This window comes from Anolis sagrei, chromosome X, assembly GCF_037176765.1.
Source record: "Anolis sagrei isolate rAnoSag1 chromosome X, rAnoSag1.mat, whole genome shotgun sequence".
NCBI classification, from domain to species: domain Eukaryota; kingdom Metazoa; phylum Chordata; class Lepidosauria; order Squamata; family Dactyloidae; genus Anolis; species Anolis sagrei.
This window is the reverse complement of record NC_090034.1, coordinates 81,613,344-81,634,353: the sequence shown is the minus strand read 5'-3', so window position 1 is coordinate 81,634,353 and position 21,010 is coordinate 81,613,344. Positions and strand designations below refer to the sequence as shown.

The following is a 21,010-nucleotide window of genomic DNA, read 5'->3' as shown; positions in this document are numbered from 1 at the left end:
AGATTGCCAAAGACCATCAGAAAACACATCCTTCTGATGGCAGAGAACCCCGTTGGCAGAGAAGACTGAAGATCTCTCCACCTCTCCTTCTCTTCCTTTTTGGAGCCAGATAGTAAATCCTCCCACCAAAACTCTCCTCCTGCTGTGATTGGCCAACCTCTCAGCCAAGAGGAGGGCTGTTTCTGAGACTGCAAGAGGGAAGGGGAGAGCAGGCATGCTCGGCACATGGCAGCATGGTGTGCATTCATAGGCAAAGGAGAGCGCATGAGGCTGGAGGGAGGCAGGGGGGGAAATGCCCATGTGATGTGGGACTGTAGCATCAGGGGGAGGAGCAGAAGCAGAAGCAGCTTAGGTAATTTGCAACACTATTTATTAGAAAAAAATCAGTCTTTCCTTTTGTTTTTTTATTAATGCTCCCATTAGAAAATGCATAAGGATGTGGGTGGACTACAACTCCAAAAATCATGGGTCAATCTTCACCAAATTCTACAAGGATTCAGTTGACCATGTTGGGTTTGTGTGCCAAGTTTGGTCCAGATTTGTCATCAAGTGGGTTCAGTGCTCTTTGGATGTGGGTGAACTACAACTCCCGTATGCAAAGACAACAACAACAACAACAATACTTTATTTATACCCCACTCCATCTCCCCCAGGAGGACTTGGTGCGGCATACATGAGGCCATGCCCATCAGTACAATACACACAATATAACACAAAGCATAACAAAACCCCGCCTGTATTCACAGTTGGCTACATTGGTTCTTCAGTTTGGTTCAGATCCGTCATCAGTGGGGGTTACAGGCATCTCTAGATGCAGGGAGGACTACAATTATCATCATGTTGGATCAGTCCCCTCCTCCCAAACTCCACAGGTATTTAAAGTTGGTCAAATTGGTATTTGTGCCAAGTTTGGTTCAGGTCCATCAGTTAGGTGCACATTGTTCTGTCATTGTGGGTGACCTATAACTCCAAACCTCTGAGGTCAGTCTTCTCGACACCCCACCAATATTCAAAGTTTGGGTGTATCGAGTATTTGTGGCAAATTTAGTCCATTGAATGAAAATGCATCCAGTATATCAGATTCATAATTCATTATGATTCATAATAGTAGCAAAATTACAGTTATGACGTAGCAACAAAAATAATGTTATGGTTGAGGGTCACCATAACATGAGGAACTGTATAAAAGGGTCGCAGCATTAGAAAGATCGAGAAACACTGTTTCAATTAGTTTTATCATGATGTTAGCTACATCAGGGGTCCTCATACTAAGGCCTGGGGTCATTTCAAAGTGCTGGTGTTGGCCTATAAAGCCCTAAACAGTTTTGGCCCAAGCTACCTATCCGAACGTATCTCTGCCTATGAACCCACCAGGACTCTAAGATCTTCTGGGGAGACCCTGCTCTCGATCCCGCCTGCATCACAAGCACGGCTGGTGGGGACGAGGGACAGGGCCTTCTCTGTGGTGGCCCCTCGGCTGTGGAGCGCCCTTCCCATGGACATTAGATCAGCTCCTACGTTAATGGTGTTTCGAAGAAAACTAAAAACCTGGCTGTTTGAACAGGCATTCGGATAAACAGTGCAATGAATACGATGAATATAGGAACGGAATTATAGATGACGAATTGGATCACGATTCTAGTTACGAGACGTTAATGTGCTGTTATTGATGTGCCATTACTTGTATATTATGCTCTCATGGTTTTAAATTGTATATTGCTATATTGTTATGACTGTCTTTTTGCTCTTGTTGTGAACCACGTTGAGTCGCCTACGGGCTGAGAAACTGCGGTATACAAGCAAAGTAAGTAAATAAATAAATAAATTTATCCGGCCCTCACTCAGGATCAACCTAAGTGTGGAATGACTTGAAAGCACACCACAACAACAATCCTATCTCATCAGCCAAAAGCAGGCCCACACTTCCCACTGAAATACTAATAAGTTTATATTTGTTAAAGTTATTCTTCATTTTAATTATTACATTATTTTTAAGTGGGGTTTTTTTGCACTACAAATAAGATATGTGCAGTGTGCATAGGAATTCATTCATATTTTTTTTCAAATTATAATCCGGCCCTCCAACAGTTTGAGGGACTCTGACCTGGCCCTCTGTTTAAAAAGTTTGAGGACCCCTGCTCTACCTTGTGGGAAAGGTGGATGATGATGATGATGATGATGATGGGCAGTTTGCCAATTTGCACAATACACCAAATATATAAAATTTACAAAAATGCAGCACATAATAATTCCATTCCATCAGCATTGCTTGGGTGCAGAATGCAATTTTTTTAAAGTGAAATTGCCCTTTGTCCCATCAAAACAACGCTGTCTTGTCTTTGCAGTTTTGCAGTGTTGACACAAGGTGGCAGGCATTGCTTGTTCTCATTGTAAGGACAATAAGCACACCAACTGCATTATAAGACTCTACTCTGATCATATAATGTCATTTCAAACTGCATTACATGGCCGTGTAGATGGGACCTTCAAGATTTTTCTGGCTGATGACTTTGGAGACCAACTATTTAATGCAGGTTGAAAGCAACTTGACATTGAAGTGATTATACTATGTAACAAAATTTGAAAATTGTCCTTACTTTTTCTGACTGCCACAAACTATGTTGAATTGGTTGAGTCTGTTGGAAATAGCATCCTTCTACAAGCCTCCTATACTAGTTATTTGTTACTAGCCACCCCCTGCCACGTGTTGCTGTGGCCCAGTCTGGTGATCTGGAAAATAAAGTAATGAGAAAGTGTTGGTTTCTAATATATGTAATGTCTTTATGTTTGTGGGTAAACAGTATTCCTTGCTGTTTCTTTGTCAGTGTTGATGTGGAGATTGTCTGGTTTGCCTACTCTGGAACATGCAACATATCATTGTCCTTCTTTAGGGGTCCCTCTCAAATCTATGATACTATGTGTGTGTGAATCATCTCTCTCTCTCTCTCTCTCTCTCTCTCTCTCTCTCTCTCTCTCTCTCTCTCTGGCTAGATGGCTCTTTGTCAGAAGGGCTTTGATTACGTTTTCTTGCCCTGGTAAGGGGATTTGGACTGGATGACCTTAAGTATTTTCTGTTGGACATAGGGGTTCTGTGTGGGAGGTTTGTCCCAATTCTGTTGTTAGTGGCGTTCAGAACGCTCTTTGATTGTAGGTGAACTATAAATCCCAGTAACTACAACTCCCAAATGTCAAGGTCTATTTTCCCCAAACTCTACCTGTGTTCATATTTGGGAATATGGAATATTCACGCCAAGTACAGTTCTGATCCATCATTGTTTGAGTCCACGGTGCTCTCTGGATGTAGGTGAACTACAACTTCCAAATTCAAGGTCAATGCCTACAAAACCCTTCTTGTGTTTTCTGTTGGTTATGAGAATCCTGTGTGCCACGTTTGGCCCAATTCCATCATTGGCGGAGTTCAGAATGCTCTTTGATTGTAGGTGAGCTATAAATCCCAGCAACTACAACTCCCAAATGACAAAATCATTTTTTGAGTGATGGCCACTCCTTGGGTTAGTAGGTGTCTTGCAGCCAAATTTGGAGGCAATTCGTCCAGCTGTTTATGAGTTCTGTTAATCCCACAAACAAACATTACTTTTTTATTTATATAGGTGTATATAATTATAATTTATTGTTTACTGTATTGTATGTATATATTGGTATGCAGTTTTCCCTTAACCCTATGTTCTTTGAAGTTGGGGGGGGGGGGGGACTACAGACCACGTGACCCAGCTCTGAAAATGTTCAGAGTGAGACTCCTTTTTAGAATCCGTTTAAATCAGAAGTCAGTTGGAATTCAGTTGAGTTAGTTGATGTCAGTTAAGGTAGGAGTCCCTTTGCATCAGTTGATGTATGGAGTCAGTTGAGTATAGCTGAGTATAGTACAGTATGCTGCAGTGAGTAGTCAGTTTATATTAAGTCAGTGTTCAGTGATGTATTAGACCAGTGGTTCTCAACCTTCCTAATGCCACGACCCCTTAATACAGTTCCTCATGTGCTGATGACCCCCAACCATAAAATTATTTTTGTTGCTACTTCAGAACTGTAATTTTGCTACTGTTATGAACCGCAATGTTTATATTTGATATGCAGGATGTGTTTTCATTCACTGGACCAAATTTGGCACAAATACCCGATACGCCCAAATTTGAAAACTAGTGGGGGTTTTTTTGGGGGGGTTGGTTTTGTTATTGGGGAGTTGTAGTTGCTGGGATTTATAGTTCACCTACAATCAAAGATCATTCTGAACTCCACCAACAATAGAATTGAAGCAAGCTTGGCACACAGATAGGGGTGGCTCAACCCATTACGCAAAGTAAGCATTTGCAATATAGTTGATTTTGCCCAGGGGTGCTCTTGATGCGCTCTTGGGGGAAAATAGACCTTGACATATGTGAGTTGTAGTTACTGGGATGTATAGTTCACCTACATCAAAGAGCATTCTGAACTCCACCAATGATGGAATTGAACCAAATAGAGCACACAGAACTCCCACAACGAACAGAAAGTATATATCAGTGATTGGTTGGGGGTGGGGGCACCAAAATACTGTTTGCTTACCGTTGAAAATTACCTAGGGCCACCTCTGCACACAGAACTCCCATGACCAACAGAAAATACTGGAAGGGTTTGGTGGGCATTGACCTTGAGTTTGGGAATTGTACTTCACCTACATCCAGAGAGCACTGTGGACTCAAACAATGATGGACCTGGACCAAACTTGACACGGATTCTCAATGTGTCCAAATGTGAACACTGATGGAGTTTGGGGAATACGGACCTTGACATTTGAGAGTTGTAGTTGCTGGGATGTATAGTTCACCTACAATCAAAGAGCATTCAAAGAATTCTCCAGCCTTCTATGCCAAAGGGGTTCCTCAGACCAATGGAGTCAAACTGCACGAGAAGACATTGCACCTAAACTTGAAGTTGGCAAGGGCTGTTCAAGAGTTGAATATGCTTCCTTGGATTCTGAAGGAGTCATCTTCCCTGGAGGTTTGTAAGCAAAGACTGGATGGCTATCTGTTGGGAGTGCTCAGATGGTGTCTTCCTGCCTGGAAGAAGTGGGTTGGACTGGATGCCCCCGGGTTCTCTTCCAGCTTTTTGATTCTATGATTCTATAGCCTTCCCTCTCCTCTCTGTTACATGTTACAGAGTCAGTCCCCATCCTTGGCTCTCCTTTCTTGGCAAAGGGAGTCACTGTGATGAAGGTTTTTTCCGACATCCCAACATAACAGGAAAGCCGGACAATGGCAGGAGGCCCTTATCTCACCCAGGCAGCCTTTCCAGGTTCTTGAGATTGGAAACTGTTCCAATGAGGAGGTTGGGAGCCTGCAGATCTCCCAGTTATCAAAGCGATGCTTTTGTTTTCAGAGCTTATTATATACATGTATATCTCACACCGTATGGAGAAGGCTTCTTCTTCTTTAGGGATCCTTTTGCTTCCTTTCTGCATTAATGACATTTGCAGACTTGAAATGGGCGAATCACAGAAAACAATGGGTATGTCTACACCAGGGGTCCTCAAACTTTTTAAACAGAGGGCCAAGTCACAATCCCTCGAACTGTTGGAGGGCTGGATTATAATTTGAAAAAAGCATGATTGAATTCCTATGCACACTGCACATATCTTATTTGTCGTGCAAGAAACACTTAAAAACAATACAATAGTTAAAATTAAGAACAATTCGAGCAAATATAAACTTATTAGTATTTCAATGGGAAGTGTGGTCCTGCTTTTGGCTAATGAGATAGGAGTGTTGTTGCTGTTGTTATTGTGTGCTTTCAAATCATTTCAGACTTAGGTTGACCCTGAGCGAGGGCCGAGTAAATGGGCTTGGAGGGCCGTATCCGGCCCTCGGGCCTTAGTTTGAGGACCCCTGGTCTACACTGTAGAATGATTGCAGTTTGGTGCCACTTCAACTTCCAAGGCTCAATGCTGTGGAATCTTAGGTTTTGTAAATTAGTAAGGCAGTAATAGTCTTTGGCAGAGAAGGCTACAATCCTTGTCAAACTACAACTCCCCAATTACATAGCCTTGAGCCATGGCAATTAAAAGGGAGGCCCTGCTCTCGCTTCTGTCAACATCGCAAATGCGTTTGGTGGGGACGAGAGACAGGGCCTTCTTGGCTGTGGCCCCCTGCCTATGGAATGCACTCCCAAATGAAATAAGATCGACTCCATCCCTCCTGGCCTTCAGAAAAAAAATTAAATCGTGGTTTTGGGACCAGGCCTTCGGGTAGCAGACGTAATTTGCACCATAATGGACACTGACTGGAATGGCGTTGCGGCAGATGACATTGTGACTTTGTTTATTGTTTTAATTAATGCTATATGTATTGGTTTTAATGATTGTTTTGTATTTGTGTTATATTATTGTAATTGTGATGTAGCTGTCTTGCACCATTACTAATGTAAGCCTTCCTGAGTCCCCCTTCGGGGGTAGAGAAGAGACGGGGTACAAATGCCAGAAATAAATAAATAAATAAATAAATAAATAAATAAATAAATAGATGTGGGGTCTAACTGCATTGATTCTGCAGGGTAGAGGCTACGTGAACAAACTAGTGAAATATGTGCTAGGCAAAACTATGGTTAGGTGGATCTGTAATTGGTTAAGTGAACAAACCCAGAGAGTGGTTCTCCCCAATGCTGCTTCTTCTTCATCCTGGAAAGAAGCGATGAGTGGAGTGCTGGGCCCAGTCCTGTTCAACATCTTTATTAATGATTTAGGTGAAGGGTTAGAAGGCATGTCTGCAGATGACACCAAATTGGGAGGGATAGCCAATACTCCAGAAGACAGGAGCAGAATTCAAAATGATCTTAACAGATTAGAGAGATGATTCATCAAAACTAACCACATGAAGTTCAACAGGGACAAATGCAAGATGCTCCACTTATGCAGAAAAAAACAAAATGCAAAGAGACAGAATGGGAGACGATGCCTGGCTCAACAGCAGGACATGTGAAAAAGAACTTGGAGTCCTTGTGGACAGGAAGATAAACATAAGCTAACAATGTCATGTGGTAACAAAAAAAAGCCAATGGGATTTTGGCCTGCATAAATAGGATTCTAGTGCCTAGATTCAGGGAAGTCATATCTCCCTCCTTGAACCAGCTCGGGCCCTCCGATCTTCTGGGGAGCCCCTTCTCTTGTCCTTGCCATTCTCATAAGCTCACCTTGTAAGCACAAGGGAGAGAGCTTTTTCCTCTGTGCCCCCCCCCCCCGGACTCTGGAACTCATTACCTGGAGAGATTAGGAAAACCCCATACCCTAGAAACCTTTAAAAAGAACCTTAAAACCTGGCTCTTCCGCTGCGCCTTTGGTGAGTAGGTATACAACCTCACACTATTGCTTAGCCTCAACGTTTTGTCATTGGAGTCTACATCCCCACTCCCCTTGTGGGAAAGTTTGATTCCACAACTCCTGTTTTAATGACCTCCCCCCTCTGTAAATAACCTGTTTCCCCTTTATCTCACCCGAGTTTTTCATCAGTTTTTAATTAGCTCTTCTTTTAATCATTACATGTAGCCTGCCCATTGTCACTGTGATTGTGTTTACTGTAATTTTATATTGTTATGCATTCATAGTACTGCTCCGGCGGGAAGGTAACGGCTCTCCATGCGGTCATGCTGGCCACATGACCTTGGAGGTGTCTATGGACAACGCTGGCTCTTTGGCTTAGAAATGGAGATGAGCACCACACCCCAGAGTCAGACATGACTGGACTTAATGTCAGGGGACAGCCTTTACATTTACCTTTATGCATTCATATGTTTTATGTAATTATGATGTTGTTTATCATTTTCCTTTTTGGTTTTATTTTGCTGTAATTTGTTGTTTGGGCTTGGCCTCATGTAAGCCGCTCTGAGTCCCCATCGGGGAGAAGGCGGTGGGGTATAAATAAATATTATTATTATTATTATTATTATTATTATTATTATTATTACTACTACCCCTCTATCCTGCCTTGGTCAGACCACACCAGGAATACTGTGTCCAGTTCTGGGCATCACAATTGAAGGGAGATGTTGACAAGCTGGAATGTGTCCACAGGAGGGTGACTAAAATTATCAAGGATCTGGAGATGAAAGCCCTATGAGGAGTGGCTTAAAGAGCTAGTCAAGTTTAGCCTGAAGAAGAGAAGGCTGAGAGGAGATATGATGAGGGCCGTGTATAAATATGTGAGGGGAAGTCATAGGAAGGAGGGAGCAAGCTTGTTTTCTGCTGCCCTGGAGACTGGGATGTGGTACAATAGCTTCAAACTGCATGAGGAAGAACTTCCTGACTGTGAGAGCTCTTCAGCAGCGCCAGAGTGTGGTGGAGGCTCCTTCTTTAGAGACTTTTAAGCAGAGGCTGTATGGCCATCTGTTGGGGGTGCTTTGAAGGCAATTTTCCTGCTTCTTGGCAGAATGGAATTGGACTGTATTTATTTACCATACTAGCCGTTCCCATGAGGTCTCTTCCAATTCAATGATACTAGGATTCTGTGATACTATGAATTTTAATATAATTTAAATGTTTGTTTAAATTGTATGTTGTTTGTAAGGCATTGAATAGTTGCCTGTGTGTAAAGCCGCCTTGAGTCCCCTTCTTGGTTGAGAAGGACTGTGTATAAATCTATATAAATAAAAATGTAATGTTCATTTGTGGGATTCACAGAACTCAAAAACCACTGGGGGAATTGACACCAAATTTGGACACAAGACACCTAACAACCCAATGTATGTCCTTCACTTAAAAAAAATTATTTTGTCATTTGGGAGTTGTAGTTGCTGGGATTTATAGTTCACCTACAATCAAAGAGCATTCTGAATCCCACCAACGATGACATTGAACCAAACTTGGCACACAGTTCTCCCATGACCAACAGAAAATACTGGAAGGGTTTGGTGGGCAGTGTCCTTTGGTTTTGGAGTTGTAGTTCACCTACATCCAGAGATCACTGTGGACTCAAACAATGATGGATCTAGACCCAACTCTACACAAATACTCAATATGCCCAAATGTGAATACTGGTGGAGTTTGGGGAAAATAGACCTTGACATTTGGCGGTTGTAGTTGCTGGGATTTATAGTTCACCTACAATCACAGAGCATTCTGAACACCACCAACGATAGAATTGGGCCAAACCTTCCACGCAGAACACCAATGTGGGCCACAGCAATGCATGGCAGGGAACGGCTAGTATGGTAAATAAATAAGGAAGGAAGTTGGACTGAATGGCCCATGAGATCTCTTCCAACTCAATGATTCTATGAATTTGGCTGCACATGGAGTGCAGGGTGCGGGGGGGGGGGGGGGGGAGAGAAAGGAGGCGAAACTATTTGTCAGATTTTCCAATGGACTTTATTTACAAACAATGAGAAGCAAAATAAATATAAAAAGTCTCACAGAAATATAAAACCCTTCTGAGTAGACAAGGTAAAAGTTCTTGCTCCTGTCTTTGAATACAGTTATACCGGGAGAATGAATGCAGTTTGACCTCACTTGAATTGCCAGGGCTCAATGCCATGGAATCTTGGGACTTGTAGTTTGGTGAGTCAACAGAGAAAGCTACAGAACTTGCAAAACTACAACTCCCGGGATTCCATATTACTGAGGCATTGCAATTAAAATGGTGTCAAAATGCAATAATTCTACAGCATGTAGATGCATCCTTGGCCTCTTCCAGGTAAGAGACAACTTCTTTGGAATGTAGATAAAATAGTTTTGGAGGGCTTTTGACTCCATGTTGTCCACACGAGGAATGACTAGAGGGAGAGTCTCTCTAGTCTATACAGATGGAAAGAATAGTTGAAAATATTTGCAAAAATAATGTCCTTCCCATGTGTACATTGGTACTTTTGGAGTGAGGAATTTGACCCTTTTTTGAGCAGAAACCAGTATTTTCTGCATAGGTAACCACAGTAATCGCTATTAACTGTAGAAAACTCTGCATCCTGCATAAAAACACTTCTTTCTGTGCCAAAAATTAAATCCTTCTACATGCAAATCTTGCACAAGTCCCAACTCGCAAGGATTTCCCTTACCAAAGATTGCCCAAGAGTCAAGGGACAGAGTTTCGGAGAAAAGAAAGCACCAAATTCTATGCAGGAAGAGTGTGTTCTGCTCAAGACATATAGTTATTTCTCTCTGCCAAACATATTTCTTTAAGTGCAAAAAACTATGAACAGAATACGTCCTGTAGGGTGAATATTTTTTTTTAAACTGCACCTGATCTAAACTCTTGGGTTGCATCTACACTGTCAAATTAATCCAGTTTAACACCACTTTCACTGCCCACGGCTCAAAGCAATGGAAGACAGGATCTGTAATTTGGTGAGGCGCCAACACTCCTTGGTAGAGAAGGCAAAAGCCCTTGTAACACTACAGCTCTCAGGATTATCATAGAGCTGTAGCAGTGAAAGCAGTGTCAAACTGGATGAACTCGACAGTGTAGACGCACCCTTTGCTAATTTCATTCTCAAAAAGTGATGAGAGAGAAACATGAGCCATTTTCTCCCCCTTCCAAGACAATTTGGCGCACATTCTCCGCCGGACATGAATGTGTTTTGCCTTCTGACGCGCCTCTTTGTATCCACTTCTTGCACATCAATGGGGTTCGGCTCACTGTTTGCACAGAGGCTTGTGAAGCTTGCAAAAACCGACGCGGCCAGAGTCTGGCTAAACTCCCCTTTCAGCAGCAATGAGTTCCGGACAATGGGTTGGTTAATCCAGGGAGGGATTAAAGCACCAAAAGACCCCCTCATCCTAAACAGAAAACCCAAAGGAAAGAGAGGGAAGTAACGGAGGGGATGGAGCCAAAGGGAGGAAGGCCGGAATGCTTTCAGGGCGCATCATGTATGGGCTGGCGCATCCATCCCTTCATGTCAGCAAAACACCCCATTTCAAACAGGGGTGTAATATCTTGACTATTGTGTAATGTCTTGCATGCAATGACATATAATAATGATAGTTTTGTCCCTAACATGGATGAAAACTACAGACAGTCCCCAAGTTACAAACATCTGACTTACAAATGACTCATAGTTAAGAACGAGGGTGAGACAAAAGCAAGTGAGAGAAATCTACCCCAAAGAAAGAAAATTCACCCCTGAAAGAGTTATTATCATGGGAAAGGAGCCCCCGGTGGAGCAATGAGTTAAGCCCTTGCATTGGCAGGACTGAAGACTGACAGGTCAGAGATTCAAATCCAGGGAGAGTGCGGATGAGTTCCCTCTGTCAGCTCCAGCTCCCCGTGTGGGGGTATGAGAGAAGCCTCCCACAAAGATGGTAAAACATCAAAACATCCAGTCATCCCCTGGGCAACGTCCTTGCAGACAACCAATTCTCTCACACCAGAAGCGACTTGCAGTTTTTCAAGTCACTCTTGACGCACACACACACACAAAAAAAATCATGGGGAAAGAAGGTGAAACTGATGTTCTATCCCCAATCCTTGTTTCCACAACAAGCCAATTTTTGAAAAATCCAATTTTCACCAAAACAGAAAGTGAGGTGAAATCGTCTGAAAAGGGGCACAGTCAGGAAAGCAAACACCACAGGGGTGTTAACCCTTCCCTATGCTCTCCAAAGATAGATAGATAGATAGATAGATAGATAGATAGATAGATAGATAGAGTTACTCTTAAAAATGTACCTGTCCAACTTACAAACAAATTCAATTTAAGAACAAACCTATATATACACCCTATCTTGTTTGTAACTTGGGGACTGCCTGTATACTATTCTCCCTGTATCCAAACGTCCTAAAGTATTGTAGTTGAATTAGTCTGCAAAGAAAAAAAACATGCCTGAGGAGCATGGAAATCACAGAGGGAAGGAGGGAGGATGCTCCCACTTCTGGTCCTGTCTCTTCTCCCCCTTTCCTCCCTCCTCCTTGTCTTGTCTTTTTTACCTACTGGGAGTAGAGAGAGAGTTGGGAAGCACTCCTTTAATTGAAGAGGAAATCCTGGAGTAAAATGGGGGGTGGGGCGCATCGGATAAGAGCGTTGGATAAGACAAAATATCGGATATGTGAAGGTTGGATAAGCGAGACTCCTTCATTTTTGGAACAGAAAATGGGTGGAGAGTCTTTTACTCCCCCACCCCCCAAGTATGTTTTTCTATGCAAAGTCATTCCACCACAATGAGAAAGAACATTTGAACAATGGGAGCTAAATTATACAATATTCTTGGTCTTCTATTATTTTTCCTGACAGTGCTTCCCAATTATCCGGAAATGAGGGTTTTTTTCAACCTGGGAAACAAATATTCTTTCCATCTATTTGTAACAGATATTATACGGAGAATGACAAAGAAGAATGAAAGCTGCACTCATTTTTGTAAAGATTCGAAGGACAGAGAAGAAGGATGCATGAACTGAAGATCTAACTGAGAATTAAGCCAGAAAACTTCCCATTCATATACACATACCCATGATAGGATGGAGAAAGGCTCCTTTGGAAGGCAGAAGAACCAATGTTGTATGGGGAGAGAATGCTTATATAATCTGATACAAAGCAGGTGGAAGTTTGGATACATTTAGCTGTAGGTGGTATGATGGAGTTATTGTTCTCCTTGGAAGGCAAGGTCACAATGCTATTGTCTTTGAGCAAAGCAATACAATGTAAGAATCACAGGAGCCCTGTGTTAAGTTCCTGTTTCTGGTAACAAGAAGTACAACTTCACCCCTGTGTTACCAACATGATAATGTGTGTGACAACATTTCCTTCTGGACATCACAAAACCATGTGTTTCATTGCAAGCAGCTGGGAAACATCCATGGACCCACTGAATGAGGGGACATCTACACTGTGGAATGAATGCAGATTGACACCCCTTTAGCCAACATGGATTCAAGGCTATGAAATCATAGGTGTTGTACTGCTATAAACACCTATTGACACCTCCCCAAAATACAACTCCCAGGACTCCATAGCATTGAGCCATGGCCATTAAAGTGGGGTCAAACTGCATTAATTCGTCAGTGTAGATGCACCCTGTCAAGACTGTTTACGACATCCACCCTGTGCTTCTCATAATGCACAGCTTTGCTCTCCCACCACTGATGGATTTTTGAACCTTTGGGGCCATGTCTTATGTTTCAAATCCCGCTTATACTCATTCAGTCAGAACTGAAGGAATGGACAAGCTCAGTAAGCATTATTCACATGATAGGAAACAAGACCTCTATCATACCATTCTCCAAACACTTCAGCCTTCACTACCATGGTCCAGCAGAAATTATTCACTTTGTAATCATTTTTCGAAAAGGAAAACCCTCCCGCAAGCAAGATTCTCCATCATTTGAGGTAATCTTGTCACAAAGATATAGAATGACACCTATATCCATAGGAGATACATTCCTAGACTATATATGGATACATTAATAATAGTGAACCCAATTGAAATGAACTATGTCTGGCCCAAGAATGCCATTGGAGGACCTAGAAAATGTCTGGAGAGGACATACAGGTTGGACATCCTTTCTCCAAAATGCTGGGGACCAAGAATTTTGAATATTTTGTTTTGATTTGGGAATATCTGCATTTGTATCCAATGAGGTATTTTGGAGAGAAGAACCAAAATCATGCGTGTTTCATATAAACATATCTACCTAACCTGAATGTTGGAGAATTCTGGATTTCAGAATTCTGGATAAGGGACACCCAATCTCTATTTAGGTGGATAAAGGAAACCATAGGAACAAGTCCTGTAGATATGGGGGTCACAAATGGGGGGCAAGATGTATAGGTTTAGACAATGTTATCCAGAGTAGCCCATTGCCCTTAGCTTTGCTCCTTTTTTCCCCTCTGTAGCCCATCTGGGCAGTTGTTGACATGCCTCCTTCCAATCACAGCAGTCTTCTCCTTTGTTTGATGGAATCTGCAGTAGTTCCTCATAATATCCAGATATAGCATAAAGTAGTCCTCCCCTTACAAGGGAAAATTGCCAAGATGGGAGATAAAGAACTGGAGATACAAAGTGGTCAAGGGATAAAAAAATGTTGGAGTGCTTGCAAGAGAGAAGATAGGGAAATACACTGTGGGGTTGGTTTGCGTGGTCTCCATAGGGACCCATATATGGTGGGAAAGCAATGCGCAAGAGATCCCAAACTACCTGAGGTATGACAGAGTTTGACATGAAAGAGAAACCTCCAAGTCACAGTTGAAGAATGGCCAACTTTGAACATATCTCTAAAGGGGGTTGCTCCTCTATGAAGACTTCTGGGAGAAGGTCAAGTCTGAGGAGCAAAAATGTTGAACATGGCTTTGTTATGATGAATCAATAAGAAGGCAAGAAATGACAGGAAACACACAGAAATGAGAGGGCAATGTGTCCTTGACATTCTTCAATCACCATCTTCTTGGGAAATCTCAACATGGTATCCCTTGTTTGGTGTTGTCATTGTGTTTTTGGTTTTCATCTCAATGTTGAGTTCATTGTTTGGTAGCCCATTGGATTTGAGTGTTGGGACAACTTGAGGAATGACGTAGGGCCAAAACCAAATGACCTCCCGTGGTTCCTTCTGACAAAGCTTCCTCCTTAACTTCCATATTGTGAGTTCTCAAGAAGCTTTCAACCACTTAAGGAAGGGCCACAAATAACAGACATGACCTACAGAGATCTCAAAATGATGATCAAACCTCATTCCCTTTAGAGATGGACACAGCTGGCCATATGGTGTCTTATGGCTGATCCAGATCCCAAACCTCTTTGGAGAAGAAAAAGGCAGGGTGCAACAGAAGGAAAGAAGTTCTCTTTGGTGACCCTCATATGGAGCAGGGTCCACCTCTTCAGCCCTCTCATTTCTTGTGGTGGTGCATGTCTTCCATCGTGACCCGGCCCCAGACGCCCACCACAAAAGTCTCAATTTCACACTCATTAGCACCACGGGCGATGCGGAAGTAGCCATGCTCACCCCAGTCCTTGCCCCAGGAGTTGGCAGCGATCTGAAGCCAGGGAAACAAAAGGGCAAGGAAGGCACTGTTAATCATAATTTAATGTTTATGGAAGCCTGAAACACATTAGTTAGAATTCATTAGACATCATTGGGGGTTTTAAGTTTGTGAACCCAACTGAGGGCTTAAAGCAAAACTTGAAGGCATTATCCAAGGTACTGAAGCTGTTCTGGAGATTCAGCACCTTGGAGAGCTCTTTGAAACCTGGAGCAGCTCCACCAATCCACTCACTTGAGAACCGTAAATTTTCACTGGTAAGGAGTTGGCTTACAATGCTTATATAGGAAATAACAGAATTCTAGAGTTGCAAAAGACCCCAAGGACCATCCAGTTCCACCCTATTCTGCCAGGCAGGGAGCATAAAAGGTGATCACTACTGACAGATGGCCACTCAGGCTCTGTCAAACCCTCCACAGAAGGAGACACCACTGGACTTTCAATCAGCATATTTCAAAACCAGGCACATCTTAACACCTCTCAACAAAAGATTTTCCCAGGCTCAGCCAGGCCTTCAAATGCTAATGAAGGTGGTCAGTTGAAACATTCAAACCTAGCTCCAGCAGAGAAGAGCTCTTTGCCCCACCCCAGCCATTCCACAGATATATAAACCCATTGTCCTAATTCCAACAGACCTCACTACCTCTGAGGATGCTTGCCATAGATGCAGGCGAAACGTCAGGAGAAATGCCTCTAGAACCTGGCCCTATAGCCCGAAAAAACCCCACAAGAACCTAGCATATTTCACTGTTGGACAGATTTACTCTCATAAAGTTTTTCCTAGTATTTTAATCCTTTGCTCCATGTCTTAGTCTCTAGAGCAGTGGTTCTCAACCTGTGGGTCCCCAGGTGTTTTGGCCTACAATTTCCAGAAATCCCAGCCAGTTTACCAGGTGTTAGGATTCCTGGGGGTTGAAGGGCAAAACATCTGGGGACCAACAGGTTAAAAACCACTGCTCTAGAGCCACCAAAACAAGCTTGCCCCTCCTCAATGTGACATCATAGATAAACACGGCTATCTCAATCTTCCGTTTTCCAAAACTGAACATACCCAGCTCCTTAAGTCATTCCTCATTGGGCTTGGCTACCAGGCCTTTGACCATTTTGGTTGCCATCCATTTGGCACATTCCATCTTGTGAATATCCTTCTTGAATTGTGGTACTCAGAAATGGACACAGTATTTCAGTTCTGGGCACCATTATATTGAAACATAGACATCACTTTTCAGGATGTTGTTGAGGGAGGTTTCCTGACCCTCCTTGCACAACACCTTTCTAGCAGATGGGGAAGAGAACCTAGATGATCCCGGTTGCATCTCCTCCTTCCCAGCCACATTTTTGACTGCCACTGCCCAAAACATGGAGTTGTGACAGCCACTAAAGACCACTCATGGATGAAAGACCACTAAGATGTGGACATCATGATAGGAGAAAGACAGAACATAAATGATAATAAATAGATTTTGAAAAAAATGGTAAGTACTCACCCAGTATTTCTGATTTGACCCATCTGGCATTTGTTCTTCTCCCCACCTGTGTTGCAAAATAGAAAGGGTAGTTTAGCTGAGAGATCCTTCCTAGCAAAGGCAATTTGATGGTGGAAAAGTAGGATTTTTCTTGAAAACCTCTGATGCCATCCCACCTCTTTTAAAATTGTGTCCTAGTTTTGGGGAAGGTTCAGGGTAACATATCCTCAGTCCTCCCTAAAATGTGATCAGCAATACATTCCTGACATAAATGGGATGATACATGGCTTCTGGGTGCATTAAAGAGATTTGCATCCCTAGGGATATGGATTCTACCCCTAAGGAATTCTGTTTTTATCCCAAGTAGAATGGACTCAGAAGAACATCAAGATCTGCATCAGCAAACTTTCCAAAGCCATACCAGGCATAACAAACAACTTTCCAGACTATGTCTTAGGAATGTGTTGTCGAAGGCTTTCATGGCCGGAATCACTGGGTTACTGTAAGTTTTTCAGGCTATATGGCCATGTTCCAGAAGCATTCTCTCCTGATGTTTTGCCTGCATTTATGGCAGGCATCCCACAACAAGACGTCAGGAAAGAATGCTTCTGGAACATGGCCATACAGCCCGAAAAACTTACAGCCTCCCACAAAGATGGTAAAACATCAAAACATCCAGTCATCCCCTGGGTAACGTCCTTGCAGACGTGTCTTTGGAAGATGGTGACCTTCTTCCCCCAAAAATGACACAAAATATTGGAGATACTGCCTGACATTTTCTCAACCACAAATATGTCTAACCCCCCCCCCCCTTTACAACCATCAGGGCTAGTGGCTTGGCCAGGACTACATCCCTGTAAAGATGCACCTTGCTCTGCGTGATCTGAAATGGAGAAGAAATCAGCCAAGTTGTTGGTCAAACTCCAAATCTTGGTGCCAACCACAAAGGGGATTCCCATTTCATTCCTAGTAGATCAGCTCAGAATCCAGCCTTTCATTGCCCTTTTCAAAGACAGCTCAAGGAGACAGTTCAGGAATGGAAAATACAGCATGCATTCCCTTCGTCTTTTCTTTCTCCTTGGCTTGCCCTTGGAGGTCAGCGTTTTCCTTCATTCCAATTAGTTGCCTTTGCCCATCTCATGAGTGTTTGGAGCGCCTTGCTGTGGCGACGGCTCTGTTTATTTTCACTTTGAGAGATGAAGCAAAAGAGGCTCAGGGGGTCACCTTGGTGGTGCCAAGGTTTTGTTTAGACTTCTTCTGTTTCCCTCCCTTGTCCCCATCCATCATGGATTCTTCAGCTTGTGACGTCACACAAAACCCAACCGAAAGACCCAAGACTGGTGTGCCACATTTGTCTTTAAAAGGCAGATATGCTGGGCTCTTTGGTCATATCATTACAAAAGATGACAATGCTAGGTAAGGACAAGTGTCTGGCTCTTAAGGTGAGCTTCTGGAGTACTTGTGTTTGTGGAAATGCTGCTATAGCTACAATTGTGAGTATGAAGCAAAGGAGACACATTCCTTATTTGGAATTATGAAATCCAAAATACTCCAAAATCAAAAAAATATCTACATTGTGTTACTCTTGCTTTCTGAAGGCTCAGTGCACACAAACTGGATTTCATGCACACAATATTACAAAAGTATGCATGCATTTATCCTAAGACTAAGGCACTGAGGAACCCCCAATGGTTCAGCAGGTAAAATTTCTGAGCTACTGAACTTTCTGACCAAAAGGTTGGCAGTTCAAATCAGGGGAGCGGTGAGCTCCCGCTGTTAGGCCCAGCTTCTGCCAACCTAGCAGTTCGAAAACATGCAAATGTGAGTAGATCAATAGGTATAGTGTCATAAGGGACCTCAAAGGGCCCCCTGGTGGCGCAGCGGGTTAAACTACTGAGCTGCTGAATTTGCTGACCAAAAGGTTGGCGGTTCAAATCCCAGGGAGCGGAGTGAGTTTCTGCTGTTAGCCCCAGCTTCTGCCAACCTAGGAGTTTGAAAATATGCTAGTATGAATAGATGAATAGGTACTGCTCTGGTGGGAAGGTAATGGCGCTCCATGCAGTCATGCCAGCCACATAACTGTGGATGTGTCTATGGACAACACTGGCTCTTTGGCTTAGAAATGGAGATGAGCAGCACCCCTCAGAGTCGGACACGACTAGACTTAATGTCAAGGGGAAACCTTTACCTTTACTATCCTAAGGTTATGTATACAAAGTGTCTATGAACCATACATGGATTTTATGTTTAGACTTGGATCCCATTACCCAGATATCTCATTATTTATATGCAAGTATTCTAAAATCCAAAAATATTCAAGATCCAAAACACCTCTGATCCAAAGCATTATGGATAAGGGTTACATAAATTTCATTTAGACAGCATTAAATTCCTATAAGATGTTAACCAGGACGTATTGTAAGTCTAATGTTCATAGGATTACCATTAATCAATGCCAGCTTAATGAGAATTAACAAATAATGATGAACTCCTCAGTGGGTCAGTCTGGGAAAATACCACCATGAGCATCTAGAATTCTATCCAGAACTTGGAAAAAGTTGAATCAGTCTGATAATTAAATTTTACCAAAATCTCGCCTCTAGAATGGCCACAAACTGTCAGATTCTGGGATTCTAGTCCAAAATAGGATTTCAAGCCTTAACCCCAAGATCCTCTCTGTAGAGTTTGGTAGTAATTTCCAACTCGGTGGTTGCAAAATAATTTCCCTGCCTATGCTTATGAAACATCGCAGTCCTCATAGCAAGAGGTTTAAAGAGCCACGGGAGGTTCTGTGAGCTGTTTTCCAAATATGTAACCTTTCCAACCTCTGGTTATCCAATTACTTAATCAAAAAGTGCTTTAAAAGTTTGGGAACGTTCTGAAAAGAGTTTTCACGGTCTGGGATGCATTGCATCAGACACCTGCTGTGTGCATACAAAACGTCTGCCATCCCTGATTGGTTTGAACTGGCAAGTTATCGTAAAATGCCTTAATTTTGCGGAAATGGAATAGTGTGTCCACCTTGCATTTGCAAAATATTTGCGTCTTGCAGGTGTTTAAGGACAACCGCTGACCAACATGGGGACTGTTCTCCGGAACCTCCAGCTGTGTTCAAATGACCCCAAAGAATGACTTTGTTGCTGGATGGCGGGTCTTTGACGTCAGAAGGGAGTGTTTACGCCTCCCCCAAGGAGACCAACCTTATCAGGTTTGTTCCCGGAGCCTCCGGTCTCCCTGCTGAGGGGCCTCATTTGGCAGCATTTGTTCCGCATTCCTCAAGCAGCAAGTGAGCTGGCAAGCATCAAACACCGCTCAACGTCTGCCCAGCTGGTGCCCATAAAGCAAAGCAAAGCATGGGGAAGTGGGAAGGAGAGGGGGAAGCCTTTCCTTGTAGGACCACAGACATGGATAAGGAGCAGAGCAAAGTGAAAGCATTGTATCCACCAAAATAATTCTGCCCCCATTTTCCTAGAATCATAGAATATGGAGCGGGAAGAGATCACATGGGCCACCCAATCCAACCCCATTCTGCCATGCAAGAAAAAGACAATCAAAATATCCCCGACAGATGGCCATCCAGCCTCTGTTTAAATGCCTTCAAAGAAGGAACCTCCACCACACTCTGAGGCAGAGAGTTCCACTGCTGAATAGCTCTTCTTCATATGGTCGGGAGGTTCTTCCTAATATTCAGGTGGAATCTCGTTTCCTGTCATTTGAACGCACTGCTGCATCGAGTCCGAGCCCCCAGGGCAATGTCCTCTGTTGACATTTTGTGCAATGTCCCTCTCAGCACCCCATTGAGAAATAGCTTCAAACATCATCAGCAACAGAAAAAGAATCCAAGGTTGCATCTACACTGTCAAAATAAAACAGTTTGACACCACTTTAACTTATTTTATCATGTCAGAAGCGACCCAAGAATATACTGCAAGTCTCCTCTGGTGTGAGAGAATTGGCTGTCTGCAAGGACATTGGCCAGGGGATGCCCGGATGTGTTACCATCCTGTGGGAGGCTTCTCCCGTGTCCCCACATGGGAAGCTGGGGCTGACAGACAGGAGCTCACCCCATCTCATGAATTCAAACTGCCAACCTTCAGGTCTTCAGGTCAGCAGTTTAACCAGCGCAAAGGTTTAACTCATTGCGCCACCGCAGATCTACCACTTTAACTGGCATAGCTCGATGCACTGTTAGCCCTAGCTTCTGTCAACCTAGCCATTTGAAAACATGCAAATATGAGTAGATCAATAGGTACCGCTTTGGCAGGAAGGTAATGGTGCTCCATACAATCATGCTGGCCACATGACCTTGGAGGCATCTGTGGAAATGCCAGCTCTTCAGCTTAGAAATGGAGATGAGCACCACCCCCAGAGTCGGATATGACTAGACTTAATGTCAAGTGGAAACCTTTACCTTTACTTATGGGATCCTGACGGTTGGAGTTTGAAAAGATCCTTAGCCTTCTCTGCCAAAGAGCGCTGCTGCCTCCCCAAACTGAAAGTCTCATGATTCCACAGCAGTTAAAATGAGGTCAAACTGCATTAATCCAACAGTGGAGGTGTCCCCTCCGAAGGAAAAGGGTAGCCAAAACAAATTAGGGGAT

General features: G+C 43.2%; 1 protein-coding gene across 1 annotated transcript in view; it reads right to left on the bottom strand.

Annotated features, from left to right (window-relative positions):
- Nucleotides 1–9,326: 9,326 nt before the first annotated feature.
- Nucleotides 9,327–21,010, bottom strand: part of TINAGL1 (tubulointerstitial nephritis antigen like 1) — a 51,336-nt gene continuing 39,652 nt past the window's right edge. Inside the window, exons 11-12 of the mRNA XM_060784167.2 lie at nucleotides 16,431–16,476; nucleotides 9,327–14,937 (exon numbers count right to left, since the gene is read on the bottom strand). Of these exons, the coding sequence (XP_060640150.2) occupies nucleotides 14,791–14,937; nucleotides 16,431–16,476 (193 nt within the window). The 3' untranslated portion in view covers nucleotides 9,327–14,790. The remainder of the gene's footprint in view (nucleotides 14,938–16,430; nucleotides 16,477–21,010) is intronic.